The sequence below is a fragment of the Sciurus vulgaris genome (assembly GCF_902686455.1).
Source record: "Sciurus vulgaris genome assembly, chromosome: 4".
NCBI classification, from domain to species: Eukaryota; Metazoa; Chordata; class Mammalia; order Rodentia; family Sciuridae; genus Sciurus; species Sciurus vulgaris.
Window position 1 is genome coordinate 159,527,270 of NC_136464.1, and position 16,060 is coordinate 159,543,329.

The window sequence follows — 16,060 nt, forward strand, 5'->3', positions numbered from 1 at the left end:
CCCCACCATCCAACCACCCATCCATCCTCCATCTGTCTCTCCTCTCTCCCTATTTCCCTCCATCCTCCATCCATCCAACTATCCACAGCATCCTAGGGATTCATAAATAAAAATCATAGTTCCTTTGCTGTAGGAGATCTGAGACGAGTGACAGAGACAGATTATGGACAGAACATTGAGGTTCAGGACTATAATTCCAAGCATGGAGGTGTATAGAGACTGCATGGAGGATGCATGCTATAGAGAGGAGAGGATGGCCTTCCCATGAGGAAGATGCTCAGCAGAGGGTCAGAGAGGACCTCATGCAGGCAGAGAAAGCCACCATTGCAGATGCACTGGGACATGAGAGATGATGATGCCTGTTGGAAGTTCACCTGCTCCAAAGCATTGGAGTATGAAGGTATCATCAAGAAATGAACCAGGAAAATCAAGTGGTCCCCAATCCTGAAGTGTTTTGTGGCTCACACTAAAGAGTTGAGATTTTGTCTGCAAGCTAACAGGAGTCACTGAAGGATTTTGAGCAGGAGAGAGGCGTCACTATCTCTCACTCCCTCCTCTACTACTTCTTGGTCTGTGTTACCAGCATTACCAGAGGGATCATTCAATACTGAAGTCAGAGCTTTAAACCCTGAAAGGCCACCGCAGAGCCCATGTCACCTGCCTTCTCTTGGTGCTCTGATCTACCCTGTGTACCTATCCTGCCCTACCATCCCAGCCCATTCCTTGGATCATGCACCAACCTCTCCTATCCTGACTGGCCTATCCTGACTGCCTGTTGGAAACTCGGTTCACACTCACATACACACTGGACATTCTTAATCCCCTTACCTTATTTTTTTCCAAATCATTTCCCAGCTCTGAAAATATCATATACCTTATTCTGATGACTGTGTTTTTCATCCAACTGGACTTTAACTCCCTGAGGGCAGAGATCTCTGTTTGGTCCACTGATGAATCCCAAGCACTCCGAACACAGACCCACACAGAGTAGATACTCTGTCCATATTTGCTGAGTAAACATAAGACTGGATTTGTTTTCTCACAAAAATCACCCCATGAAAATAAAAAAAGTGATGTGCAGGGATTAGAAATTGGGAATGAAGGGGCTGTTAGAGTTTTGTGGCAGCGACGAGGACAACAGGTTGAAAGAGGAGCTGGGCCACAGGAAGGGAGAGGAAGGCTCAGGGTAGACTTATGGAGGAGACAGGATAGTCAGGACTTGGTGGCCACTGTCTGGACCTGGGAGATAAGCAGCAGGATGATTCATTTGGCACAAGTCGTGAGGGGGACAGTGGCGACATTCAGAGTCAAGAAGAGCAGGGAGACGCTCGTTTTGGTGGACGCCAAACACGTGACGAGATTCGCTTCAGACATGCTGTGCTTCATGTCTCTGTGGGACACTGAGTGCAGGCACAATGTCTCTAAATATTACAGTGCACCTATTGACTTTAGGAACTATTTTATTTCCCTGTGTGGATAGCTGCTACACAACATAATAGACTTTGAATACTCACTAAAACAGAAATGACCTATTACAGTCATTCGCTGCTTATCCTGTGGTCATGGACCATCCTTATTATGGTCCATCTTATTTGAAGTTTTCTGAAAACCTTTGCATAAGGTAGGCACAAGTATCTTTGCCCATGGTCTGTGTTTACAGGGACATCCAGAGAACAAGAATACCCTTGAACCCTCAGGGGCCTCAAATGCTCCCTAGGATGAGGGTGTCCTCAGCTATTCACTGCAGATGGGAGCAAACGCACTGTGAGACATCCCGGGGGAAACCACTAGATTTTTTTTTTTTATTTCTTTAATAGCTGGCAAAAATCTGACTTCTTTCCAGTTCTGCAAAGCAGTAACCGCCTCTTGTGATAAACTGTGCCCACTTGCTAGAAACTCAACGACTTTGTTCTTCCCATTCTTCATGGCTCCCAGATGGCCGCCAGCTGGTCAGGGCTATTTCTTGCTTTCTAATCCCTTTATCCATCCCTTTTTGATCTCCCACGTCTGTCCCCTCCTCCTTCGAACACCCACCATCCTATGCCCTCTTTAGAAGAACCTATTTTCTAAGAAAATCTTGAGGATTTTTTGGAGGCATTATCTCCCTTTTCTAAAAAAAAAAAAAAAAAATTGGATTGTGAGAATAGCCAGCTGCAGAGCTGTGCAGAGGTCTCAGCTCTGCTCATCAGCAGAGGGACAGCTGTCTCTGAGAACTGGACGAGGACCCGCCTACCTCGCAAGGGTCAGAACAGACCCTTTGCTGGCGACACCACAGACCCAGCATTCTGCAGAAGCCACGCTTCAGTCTGTGAGCTGAGCTGCTTTTTCTTGGAAATCATGGCAAGGAGATGTCTATGCTGCCTGCTTCCTCATGGGCCAGCCAGAGTGACAGGAGGACGTGCCATCTGATCTCATTTGAGCGCTCTTTTGTTCCATCATTCTGTGACTGGAGTACTGTACTGCAGTCCTGGTTGTTCACAATAAATGACTCTTATTGATTTTCCAGATTGTAGCTAGAAGATTGCTTGAAATGACAAATTGTAGAAGGGAGTGGGCTGTCTGTGTGTCTGCGTCTTCATCCGAATTTGTCAGGCCAGTAAGTGTCTGTACCCAACTGACTGAGGGTGTTTCTATGGGGTCCCTGTGGAGGGCTCTGTGCAGGGAGGGTTTCTGAGTTGGAGCACGTCTGCATGGGTGGGGTAGGACACTGCCAGGGCAGGAGGGTTCTGCTGGTATGTCTGAGTTGTACCTGGTGCCTGTGTGTATGCACAGGGATCTGAGCGAGTGACTGTGTGTGTACAGGGTACATGTGTATTTGCATAGGAAATCATTACGGGTGACTGAGTGTGTGTGTCCAGGGGGTCCGTGTGGGTGGATGTAATGTGTGCACAGGGGATCCGTAGGGGTTACTATATATGTGATGCGGGTTGGTGACCGTGTGTGTATGTGCACAGAAAATCTATGTTCTGTGGTTGCTCGGGGTTTCTGTGTACGTGTGCATGTGTGTGTTGTGTGTGTGTATGTGTGCATGTGGGAGACTTTGTGTGTCTAAAGGATCAGTGTTGGTGTACATGCACAGGAGTGTGTGTGGGTAACTGCACCACTGCACATGTACTGGTGTGTGTGTGTGTGTGTGTGTGTGTGTGTGTGTGTGTGTGCTGGGAACTAGGAGGGGTGCTTGGAGTGTGACCCTGGCATGTGCCTTGTGTGTCAGCATAGGCGTTCGTGGGCTGGAGTTCGGAGATGCATTTGGACGTGTGACGTGAGTGGGTGGGAGGAGGATGTGTTGGAAGTGTCTGCCAGGGCACCAGGTTGTACTTGGAGATTTTTCGGGGCAGCTCAGGGCATCTAAGTCTCCGTGAGGGTTTCTGTGAGGCGTGTGGTGTGTAGGGGGCGGGGTGATGTCAGGTATCTGCTGGTGTCGCGGGAGGTGCTGGGTGCTGTGTGGGGTAGTGCAGCCTTCTCTGGTGACTCTCTGAGGGTATCTGTGTCTGTGAGCCTGTGGTTCCTGAAAGACCTCTGCATATTTCACCAACAAACCCTACCTTGGCACTTCAGTGTCCTGAGCATGACCATGGCTCACCCAGTCCCTGGGCCAGGACAGCGCTCCCCTCAGAGATCCTATTCGCCAAGAACTATTTGCAGAAGTCTCTACTGGAATGAGCAGCCCTTGGCTGACAGCTTGATGTGGGTGGCAGCTCCCTGGCAGGGGACATCAGAGGGCAGTTGTTGCTGACACCATGTGTATGAACAAGTGCCTTACAGCAATCACACCTGTTCCAGGCTCCTACGGACACCTCTGTGAATATGTCAGCTCATAAAAACACACACCTGTCATCTCGGAACTAATCTGGGGGAGACTGAGGAGGAAGGGTGTTGAGTGCCTTTCCTGCCTGACCCCTTGCAAAAAGGACACAAGAGATCAAGAACCACTTGAACTCCCACCACTGTCTCCACAGGGAATTCCCTTCCTTCATCTTAAACGGAAATGAGGTGGTCCACAGAGAGGGTGCTTTCAACTTTACCCAACAGATGAAAATTCCCAATGACACTTTTTTTTTTTTTTTTTTTTTTTTTTGGTGCTGGGGATTGAACCCAGAGCCTTGTGCATGCAAGGCAAGCACTCTACCAACTGAGCTACATCCCCAGCCCATACAATGACACTTTCATTCAGAGGAATCCCAGGTCTCTGCACCAAGAGGCCATTTTGGATGTGCCAGAGTTTGTTTCTAATGGGTAGTGCTAGTGCTCAGTATTAACAATTTTTCTCCTAGCACTTTAAAGACACAACTTGTATTTGCTCTTGGGTTCACAACTGGAGCCAAAGGAGGTCATGACACAGAGCCATTTCTCAGCATGGGGATTCCCCAGGGCCCCTCCATTGAGCAAGCCTTCCAGAGCTTCTATGCTCCCTCCCGCTCAGCTTGAACGACATTCCAGGAGTCAACCAGAGTCCCAAGCAAAAGCAAGATTCACCAGGAGGCAAGCGGATGGGTTTATTAAGGTTCTGAGCAAGACAACTGCAGTCAGCTCTCTGTATCTGCAGGCTCTGCATCCTCAGATTCAAGCAAATGCAGATAAAAGATATTTGGAAAACAACCGCATCTGTACCGAGCATGCACCGACTTTCCCTGTCATTATTCTCTAAACAATACAACAACTATTTGCATCGCATTTGTATTGCATTAGGTATCATAAGTCATCTAGAGGTGGGTTAAAATCTACGGGAGGATGGGAGCAGGTTTTATATAAATACTTGTCATTTTATATAAGGAACTGGAGCACCATTGAATTTTGGAATCCTCAGGGGTATAGAACCAATACCCAGAGAATACTGAGGAACAACTGATCTTTAGAGCAGCTAAGTATTCTTTCAAGTAGAGCTTGCATTGTGACCACAAAATATTTTTAGCCAGTCTTTCCTTTGGGTTGGAGAAAGGAACTTCAAGCAAAAGCTGGGGATGTTCATTCTTGATTTGCCCTTTTCTATTTGCTGCAGGAAAATCTTCTCCAGTTTTTGAGAAGCAGCATGGGGATCCCACCTCCACCCCTTTGTTCTGCTACACAAGGCAGAATTTTGTTTGCCTCCTGGCGGGGCTGGATTTTCCATCTGAAGTCACCAAAATGCTCTGGGTGGGTGAACCAGGTGATGAATCTGACCTGGTCCTCCTTCTGGATACACCTGAACTACCTGTATGTCTGAGGCATTATGGTCCTAGGATTAGGAATGAGGACACTGAGGGAGGGGTAAATACCTGGCTGAGCCAAGTCGCAGAGAACTTTCAGCCAGCGATCCCGGCTACAGGCTCGTGTGGCACATCTCCCACCTTCTCCCAGCAATTGTGTACTGAGTACCCACTAAAGGAGGGGTGCTCTCCTTTCACTATTGCACACTCTGTTGGAAATAGGAGACATGTCTACGGAGTCTGGCAACGAGGTGGTGAATGGGAATGGCCTTGGTGTGGTGCAAACCGTGAGTGTCAGGGACAGATGGCTACATGCTGGGATCAGAGAGACTTGCTGGAAGAGGTGGCATTGGCTCTGAGCGCAGTAAAGGGGAGGAATTCAAGAAGCTGGGTTGGAGGGAAGGGCACATTCCTGAGGTAAAGTTGCCATCAGGGTGGTCCCAAGACTGACTTCTGGAATACAGGCAGAAGTGACATACAGCCCACACAGCCATACCCCATAGAATCCTCCTACCTGCCCCTGCCTTGATGTCTTCCCCAGTTTGCTGTCCAAAGCCTTAGGAGAGGTTAGGTCCCCAATGCACCAAAAGGAGGCCACCCACCAAATGCTTGTAAAGAGCAGGAAACACATTTCTATTTTGAGAAGACTCTAAACTGGGATGGGGAGGGTGTTTGTTATGCACCTTGCCTCCCCTGACTTACACAGGATGATTATATTACACCTGATCCTCTGAACATCTTATATTCCCTGGCTTTTTCTGTGACTAGTTTTGTTTTTACTGCTCTATCTCTGAATCAAATAGACTGCTCCATTATGTCATCAGAAACATTTCTGACATGAATAAATACACCACCTTTGGAGGTCTATAGCAGTATTATAGCCATAATAGTCTCAGAGCAAAGCAGGGGGTGGGAATATAGAGTTACAATCTGAGAAAATGAGAAGAAAAAGCAAATCCCAATCCCAAACTATCTTGAGAACAATTTGTTCATGGCAATAATTACATAACGAGATTATGCTTTTACTTTTTTTTTAAAGGGTCTTTTCCCCTTCTTTTGAAATTGTATTTACATTTTAATATTTACCTTAACAGTTCACCAACAGATGCCAAAAACAGAATGTTCACACATCCCTGCAATACAGTTTAAAAAAGAAAAAAATAATAATAAATTTCTTCCAGAAGTAAGAAAGCCACACATTTGTTTCTCACACACTAAAATCTTGTATTCCCTCAGCAGAGGCAACAAATAGAATTTTTCCATTTAAAAGGGAGTAGATGGTTTTTTTTTTTTTTTTTTTTTTTTTTTTTTTTTTTTTTTTTCAGGCTTTTCTGTTTCTTCCCAAACAGATGGGCTTTCACATTCAAGAGACACTGGAGTTGCCGTAACCTTGAGTGGGACATGAGCTCGGCCAGACTGCACTGTCCATGTGCCAGGACTCACAGTCACAGGGGAGTTCCCCGTTGCACTCAGCCGTGCACTTGGAGGACCTTGACCACTCCAGCACAATTTTGTTTCTTAGCGATCTGCACTGGGAACAGTGGGAAACACTGGCATAACAACAGGGTAAGTATAATAGTAAAACTTGCAGCCCCATCGTCAAATACATTCTGTTAATTTATTGGTAGGAACTGGGTAATATTTTTCACTATCAGTGTGACCAGAGGATATATCCTTAAGTGGGTACTGGCCCTGCCCTAACTAAAGGATTTGCATGTTTTATTTCATTAAATCCCCCAAAAAATCTTCTGGGGCCAGCAACTTTTTAATCCCCATATTACAGATGAAGAGACGGAAGTTGAATGACGTGGCCCAGGTCACACAGATTTTAGCAGCAGAACAGAACTTACTAAAACTTCCTGTGTTGTTATGGTTTCGGTAGAAGGTGTCCCCAAAAAACTCACGTGTGAGACAACACTGGAACATTGAAATGCGAAATGATTGGGTCATGAGAGCCTTAACCTAATCAGTGTGTAATTCACTGATTAATTGGGTGGTGACTGTAGGCTGGCAGGGTGTGGCTGGAGGAAGTGGGTCTGGGAACATGACTATGGGGTATATAATTTGTTCTTGGTGAGCCAGGCTTAGTCTCTCTGCTTCCTGAATGTTCTGTCTTGAGTTTCTTTCCTCTTCCACCATGATGTTTTGTCTCAGCTCGGGCCCAGAACAATGGATCTAGCCGTCTATGGACTGAGACCTCTGAAACTGAGTGCCAAATAAACTTTTGCTCCTCTAAAATTGTTCTTGTCAGGTCTATTGGTGAAAAAACTCACAAAAACAGATATTTGTGTTTTTGAGCCTGGGTAGATAAGCCTTGGAACAAGCGTGATCTTAGCCAAGTCCATAGCACGTGGACTCCATTGTAGGTAGAGTCCCTTTCTCGCAAAATAACCTCAGTGTGGGTACAAATGGAATCTCGGTCTGCTGGGCTTTTCTTAATGTGAGTTTGACATACACTAAAAATTCTGTGTCAAGTGTGTTTTATGTAAGCTTTTCCCAATGTGTCGTCTATTAATGGGAATTGAATCAGCTTCATTGGCTTCTGTCAATTCTTCATGCCATCGCAGTACCATTTAGAAACCCATTCGATTTCAAGGGATCACCATAGACGGCTTCCCTCCCTCCACGTCTCTCCTCGGTCAATGCATCATTTTCTCTCTCCCTGTCCCTCGGCGGCTGTTTTTCTCAGCACACTTCCATTGCTAATCAATCATGTGGGATTTCTCAGTCTCTTATCTTCCTCGAGTTCCCTGCATGTTTGGCTGAGAGTGTCTTTTTTCCTCCTGGACATATTCATTCCTGGGCTTCTGTTGGCTCTTAGTTCTGTCCTTGGGTCCCTCAGGTTGGGTTTTCAGTCCTCTGCTCTTTTCTCCCGACCCTCCAGTCCTTCAGGGTTCTTCCATTCTTCCTGAGGAGCTGTCTCCCCTAAGCCAATGATGTTCATGTCCGTATCTCTCTCCTGAACCCCATACTGGGGCTCACCTCTTCTGTCAGGACCTTGCACATAGAGGACATAGGCTGCTCTACAGTCACCTCACTCCCAACACTTATACCATCAGATTTGTGGCCCTAGCTCACCAGCTAGAAAACTGAATGGTTCCATTGTTTCCAGGGCCTGCCTTTCCTTGGAGTCCGATTCTTCCAGCTAGATAAATGAGAATGGTTGAGAAAGCACCTTAGCCTAGTGTCTGACATGGAAAAGATGCCCCATAAAACCTGTTTCCCTTCCTTTTCTTCTGTCTGTCTCATATCTATGTGGGCATCAGGTCTGCCTCCGTGGAAGGGAGTAACAGCCTTATTCCTTCCCATCCATCCTTTGACACTGCCACCGAAACTCTCATCCATCAGGCCTGGATGGTGCCTGGCCTCGGACCCCATCTCCCAGCACCGTATTTCTCCAGGGGATCGCCTTATTCACTGGCACCAAGTAAATCTTCCCAATACCCACTCTTGCCACTTTCCTGTTAAAGAAATAAAAATGGTGCTGTGTTATCAGGTAGATTGGGTCAGGACCATTTCCTTGACTTTCAAGATCTTTCAGCAATGGGTCCTCTCATTCGTTCATCATTTTCATTCCCATGTTCCAAATTTGGAGCTCTTTCCTCTGGTCCGCCCAGCTGCCCAACCTCCTTCCCTGCCCACCATCTTTGTGTCTGGCTCACATTGTTCCACTCATCCAATGCCCTTGCTCTACCCAGGACTCATCTTTCCTTCAGGATTGAACTGGTCTATAAAGGTGGCTCCACTTACTCCAATCCAAAATGGTCTTTACTTCCTCTGAATGCCTCTAGTATCAAAGTCAAGACTGTGTGATTTATTGAGCTATCCCTACAGGTAAAAAGTGACTTGATCATTCCTAGAAATAACTCCAAAAGGTAAACGTGCCCCTGATTTTGAGATGTAGAAACTGAGGTTTGGAAGGTGAACTTGTTCAAAAGGGCAGTGGGATCTGACTCCAAGCTCACATGCAGTCCTACCCTCGAGTACTCCTGTGGTTTTTCTTCTTGCTTTGTTTTTGTGTTTGTCTGTGTTTTTCTGCCTCCCACCGAAGCATTTGATTGCAAAATGATTTATTGTGCCATTCTTTTCCAGCAAGCCTACCTAAGAGGTGAGCACATGATATTTATTTGATGAACTCACTGACTTTGACTTCTAGCTGCCAGACTTAATCATACAGGGACCCCAAATGAATTAAACAATTTATAAATCAATGGTCATCAGGATTATTCACCCTGGTAAATAACAGATGACAATCAGCACCAGGCCAAAGTGACCAGGGACATCCAGATAGCAAGCTGCTTAGCCTTAGTGATCTCCTTTCTTCCATTGCCTACTCTGGAAAAAAAAAAAAAAAAAAAAAAGAAAGAAAGAAAGAAAGAAACTGCAGGTAAAGCACCTCAGAGCTCATTGCTATTCTGAAGTCATTTGGTTTCCAACTCTTATTCACATCATCTCAGGGGCTTTGTTGACATTATCTGCTAACGATTGTAATCCATCTTTCCAAATGGAGAGAGGCACCAACCCATCAACGACACCCTTCTCTCTGCAGAGATCTGAGGTCTGAGGTCGCCTCCCGATCGCCAGGGTGAGCACTTGCTGCTGGGCCAGCTGCCTGCGCCAGGCCCCTGGGTGCATTTCTAAAGGGTAATATTTACAGTGTTGGATGGCTGGGCGCTGTGGAGCTTAATGGAATTCTTAATAAAGGCAGCCTTCATTAAGACAGGGAGCACAGGCATTGTGCCCTTGCTTTTGAGGAAAGGACGGCCCAGCACAAGACGGATGCTCCCCCTTGGCTTGGAAATCATGCGGGTCAAGTGCCTTGTCATGCATTAACAGGCTTTTTAAGTTCCTAGGCAGATTGAGAGGAGCAGCTCAGATAAATGAAGGCAGAGGAATCGTGCGATCTGTCTTGGTAGCATAAACGCTGAGACACAGCAGCTGCATTTAAACAGAGCAATTTGCTAAATGAGTGGTTGGCTACTTTCCAGATGGCCAATGTGACACGAGGCTTGGATGAATCCTTTATTCAATCATGCATCTGTCTAGACCAAGACATGAAAGGCCAGGTTAGAGCCACCACGGCAGCAACGGCGGCAGTAGCTTTGAAACCCTTGCATAAAACATGATTGGTATCGCCAATGAGGCAGCTTGGCCAGAGATCAGCTGGAGCGGCTGTGGAGGCATAGCACAAGTGATGCTTCCAGAAACCATCCTCTGGTTGAATGACGGCCAGCTTGGAAGAGGAGCTCTCTCTGTGCACGTCTGCCTACTCTGTCACTTCACACACAAACCAGGTCACGGGGCAGACAGGTGACCTTAGGGTGAAGCAGTAGTTTAAGGTCAGAGAGCAGAAATACTGGTAAGTTCTATGCTGCTGTTTTTAATGTGCACTTCTAAATCCCATTTTTGCATACCTGTGTTTTGGCTTGATTTTTCTACATCATTTTAAAATTCCCAAGACCCATGAAAGAATATGCTTCACTTTCAGCCATGCATCCTCTTTGCCTTGCCTTATCCCCATTCCTAGAACTTAATTCAGTTGTGGTTTGAGGATTTTCCTAGAAATGATACTGGCTATAGATGCCAGGGGGTAGATGAGATAACCACTCAGTTCTGCAGCCTCAAGATCTATGACGCACATTGCCTGACTGAACTAAGTTAGGTCAAATGGAGCCACTTGAGGGCTGTTTGACCCAACTAATAAAATAGCAGCCCAAAGACTGCACTGGGCTACTATGTGGATGTACGGAAAAAGCACTGGTTTGTCCTGTGGTTTCACTCTGATAAGTTATACCCCCATGCTTATTTTATTTTTATTATCATGATAAAAAGTTTCCATGGGCAGGGATTTTGCCATGTTCTTCAGCAGCCCTTTGAGTCTCTGATCAGGTAGCAGTCCTGTCCCACCCTACGCTAGCACCCACAGGGCCAGCAGTGGCCCTTCCCCCTCCACACTGAGCCGCAGATCCCATTTATTTTTAACTCAGGAGGAAAAGTTTAACCCTATGAATCACCAGCAGCACTTCCTGTGACACCCTGGGGAAAACTACATCTGGCTTAGAGATCCCCAAAGCACTTCACTGATTGTGGTTTCTGATCTACACAGGGTGGAAAATTTTGAGTTCCGCTTTGTGTTGATACACCAAAGCTTTCTCACCAACATTTTTCCCTCTTGGAACTTTCCTACCATCAGGGCAGAGTCTGCTCTATTATCGGGGGGTTGTGGCATTATTCCTCCACCTATCTCCACAGATACCACTCCTTTCACCATTGTTCTGAGCCTTGTTTCCTCATCTGAACCACAAAGCATAGAATATTACTCAAGGCCCTGTTTTCTCAATTCTTCCAAGGGTACATAAGTAGCACCAATCTACAAGTGGAGATGCAAAGCTGGTCCGTATATGTGAGGAATGCTTAGAACACGGTTGTCCAGACTTGATGGAGAGTTGATGAAGGCAGGAGTCCAGTCTATGGAAAGGTTTTTGTTCTAGCCCATGGATACGCCGTACAGCTAGAACCATATATGGCTGGAACTCTTGGGATAGTTTCAAATCTATTCAAGTCCTGGGCTCCAAACGGGTATAGAAGTTATGCCTTAACCTTTTTTTTTTTTTTTTTTTTTTCCATGCTGGGGATTGAACCCAGGGCCTTGGGCTTGCAAGGCAAGCCCTCTACCAACTGAGCTAATCTCCCCAGCCCTTTAACCTTCTTAAGAAATAGTTTTCCTAGTATGCCAACACCGGTGGTAACACCAATATGGTAACACCGGTGAATATTTTTGAAAGATCTTAAAGTACCTGATCCTGGGTTAAGTGCAAAGTTAGAGAGGACAGTCACTCATCCTTGATTGACCACCACAAAGGCAACCATTGTAGTGACCATTGATGAGCAAGTTCCTCTGGCCTTTGTCAGCAGACCACAAATGTGGCTCACCTTTTTCTGAGTATGATTGGGCAACCGATTCCAGGGACACATAACAACCAAGAAGTATGCAAATCATGAAAACCTTGAAAGCTGCCAAAGGATGATTGGATGACAGATTAGGTGACAAGGCAGGCAGAATCAGAGCTTCTGTCTCATAAATAAACCTGTTTCTCTCACACACAACCCGAAGCTATGCTAAATGGCAACCTAATATCTTCAATGCTATGCTCACTTTAAGCCTTTCCCCAGTCTAAAGAAATCTGATTTTTAAAATGAGCATCAAATGAAGCCTTAAATACTGTTAGAAAATGTCATGACTTTTTAACATTCAAATATAGCTCTACAAAGAGTCACCCCTGATTGACATTTTATTCCATTTTAGTGATGTTAATTAAGAATCACAGATACTAACAACAGAGATGAAAGCAGCAGAAGCTGCAAACTATTCCTGAGATAAATGCATCCCTGACTTGCGTAGAACCTGTAACAGAGCAGGAACACAGTTGGTATGTGGGCTCATTCTCATGGAGTCCACTAGGGGGCAGTGAATGATCGGGGCTCCAGCCTGCGGCCTTCAGTGACGGTTACTATATATACACCTGAAGGGTGGCAGGCCCTTTACACAAAGTGAGCAGTGCGGCAGCGATGACAGGTGTAGGGAGCAGTCAGTTATTGCTACCGCGCGGTCTGTCGGAAAGATAAAGTGAAATGAATCATTTGCATTTTTACCAATAAACTTGCATTCTAATGAACAGGCAGTGTCGCTGGGACCTGCCCTTGGCTTCCCTCCCTGGCCTCAGCAGGAGGAAAAGAACCAGGCTACCTTGCACCCGGGAGAGCAGCATAGAAGAGGCAGAGACAGGGAGCCCATTTACAGAGGCTGGCAACCACAGGACACTACTGATCAAGAGGGGCTTCCCTCTGCATCCCGTCCCTGTGCCGTATGTTCTTTTGGGGGAATTCCTGCCTGGAGGCTGCGTGGCACAAATCCAGGACACCGTTCATATTGTAGCCTGTATGAATGGCGCCCTCTAGAGCTGGGCAACGAGTAGACCTTCTCCTGCTCCCACCACGCGAGTCCTTGGTCTGTAGGTCTCTGTGGAGGTAAGTGCTGGGCACCTGCTCTCTCCGGAGACCCCTCATATTTCATAACATCTGCATTAAAAGGCTTTAAGGAGAGTAGAGAAAAAGGCAGGATCTGAGTGGCGTTAGGAAGCAAGACCAGGTAAAGTTCAATTCTGCTCTGCTCCCTGCTTATCTTCCTCTGCTCCCTCTTTGATGCAAGACTCAGATGACCTCCTGTCATTGCCCTGTCCAAACCTGTTCTCCGGAAAATTCTAGAACATCCAATCACTCAGCTTCAGTTGTTTACATCACGTTGCTTCCTCTCCCAGGGTAATTTGCATGTAAATCTTATTTTTAATTGGGAAGCAAAAACAGAGAAAGGGTTCCTCCTTCCTGGCCCCGGTTAGCAGGAGCCTCCAGACAAATGGGAGCAAGCCAGCTGTGCCACTTCCCTGTCCCCTGCATTGGACTTCGATGCTTTCAGAGTGCCAACTGCATTCCCAGGTGCATTTCTGCACACATTTACTTCCCTGGAGCATTTCTTTTGTTCCTTTGATGATCAGTTAAGCCTAGTTTCTTAAGTCAACCCTCTTGGGTTCGAATCCTAATTCTGCCACCTCTTGGAATCATAGATCCTTGGGCAAATTAAATCTTCTTCCGAGGTTCACTTTCCCCAGTCTCACAAAAGGCAATGGTAATAGCCACCACTTAGGGGGTGGCAAGGTGAGTGGACAGGGCCAAAAGCACCAGCCTCACGCACGTTACCCCTGAATGTTTTTATTCTCACAAAGCTGCATTTCCTGGTCTCTTTTCCTCTTCGTTCCAGCTCAGCTTGGAGACACAGATGCACCCAGCCTCTTCCCTCCCCCTCACTTCTTCTGCGAAGGACAGCAGATGGTCTTCTGGTTCCTGACTCAGTTCCACACCCACACCTACCTGGTCATCGCCATAGAGGATCAGGCACTTGTCAGGATCCAGGAAGCTGAAGCAAAGAACACAAACACAAAACACCATCTTCAGATATGATATCAGAAGCCACAGGGGGAGGGCGGAGTCTGGCAAAGGCCCTTTATGTCATGCCTTATTTGTAGAACAGTCTTGGAAATAGACACTTGTTTACTTCGTGATTTCCGACTCTCTTCCTTTAATCGTCTACTACCAGTGTGCAGATTCATGATTAAAATAAGAAACTTATTTAAAAACCAGTGCAGGAGCTGAGAGCAAGCTGTAAGGAGATGCCCAGGCCAATGGGCCCTCTGTGAAGTAGACTTGGTGCCACCTTGGCTGCTGGAAGAAGGGGCCCCACACTCTTGCATCAGGATGCTGGCGTGGAATCGAGACCTTTCTTGCATCACTGTCAGAGATGTCTAGATCTTTTAAAAGCCTTAATTATAATTATAGACCCTACGAAGCCGACAGTAAAAGTTGCTTCCCTCTTTTTATCTGGCATCCAGGAAGCTCAAAGAGAAAGCTGCTGTTTGTTTCTCAAAACTGTTCAGAGCATTTATGGAGGGAAGTCAGGGGCGACCAGCTCCCTAAACCCAGGGCACGAGGGGACAGTGAGGACAGTCCTCTGAGAGAGACACCAGATTTTTATGGGGAATTGCCGCAACCCCACAGTTTTGGGTGAGGTGTCTGGTTCCAAGGTTTTGGATTCCGCTGGTGCCAGGACCAGAGTTGGGGGGAGCAATGCCTCTTGATGGAGAAAGACTTGAGCAGAGTAGGGCTGGCAGGAGGGCAGAGGAGGCAGGCAGAAGTGCGAGACGCCATGACTTTAGTGTGCCTCAACCCTCAGCACTGTCTGCAGACACGCATACACAAATGCTTCCTGTGGCTGGATTTCTCACCAAAACAGTGAAGGGATTGTGTGGACGTCAAAGGAGGAGGCCCCAAGGGTATCTGGGAATCATCAACTTTACCACCACAAGGCTTGTTGGGCATTGTGTGGCTATCTGAAATTTGATGAATAATTTGTCAGCTTGTATCAGATTTGTTTATTGCTCTTTTATTTCCAAAGACAAGAGGAATCTACTCAAGATCTTTCTTGTGTATCAGAAACTTCTGTCTTCTAAATACCTTAATGACAATTAGCTTACAGACACTACAGAGCCTACTATTGAGGTTGCTTCTCTCTTTTTCTGGCATCTAGGAAATGCAAAGAGAAAGGAGTTGTTTGTTTGGAGTATTATGGGATATATTTTGTTCACTGATTTTATCTTCATACACATACACACATTTCACCTTCATCTCCATTCATAAATGTGCAAGCGTGTGTAATCTTTTACTTTGTTCTGTATTCATTGTTGTCAATATTTAAATCTTTTTTTAGATAATGTTGTCCTTAATAACCCAAAACAAAAATAAATACATTGTGCCCACCCTGGAAGTTCTTAGACCTTAGTCTTTTACTGGGCAGAAATACTCTTCAGGTTTTGTGGTAGTCAGTTCTGCTTCTCACTCTTGGCTTTAGATTCTTGCTTTTGCAAAGGACTCTCTCACCCCCGTTTTAATTAAGGTATCTTCTATATTTTCTTCCAGTATATACTTTTAAAATATTTTGGTCTTTGCTCCACCTAGAATTTATTTTTATACGTGCTATGTTGCAAGGACTGAACTTTCCCCCTAAATGAAAACCAACAGCTATTTGGTAGACTATTCCCACACTAATTTGAAAGATCAATTTCATCCAGTGCTCTTTTCCGGGTAGACAGAGGTCTATCACGGATCTGTGGGCTCCTTTCTGCCCCAGTATTTTACTGCTTTCATTTATTGTAACCTCACAGATGACTTGACATCTGTAATTTAGCCTTCCTCCTGACCCCTTTACAATATTCTCTTGACCATTATCATGTATTTACTCTTCCAAGTGAAATTTCGAGTCACCT

At 45.9% G+C, this 16,060-nt stretch overlaps 1 protein-coding gene across 1 annotated transcript in view; it reads right to left on the reverse strand.

Annotated features, from left to right (window-relative positions):
- Window positions 1-14,189, reverse strand: part of LOC306660404 (cilia- and flagella-associated protein 337-like) — a gene marked incomplete at its 5' end in the record, with an annotated part of 81,008 nt that extends 66,819 nt beyond the window's left edge. The window contains 2 exons of the mRNA XM_079138594.1: window positions 6,273-6,319; window positions 14,112-14,189. Of these exons, the coding sequence (XP_078994720.1) occupies window positions 6,273-6,319; window positions 14,112-14,189 (125 nt within the window). The remainder of the gene's footprint in view (window positions 1-6,272; window positions 6,320-14,111) is intronic.
- Between the last annotated feature and the right edge of the window lie 1,871 nt (window positions 14,190-16,060).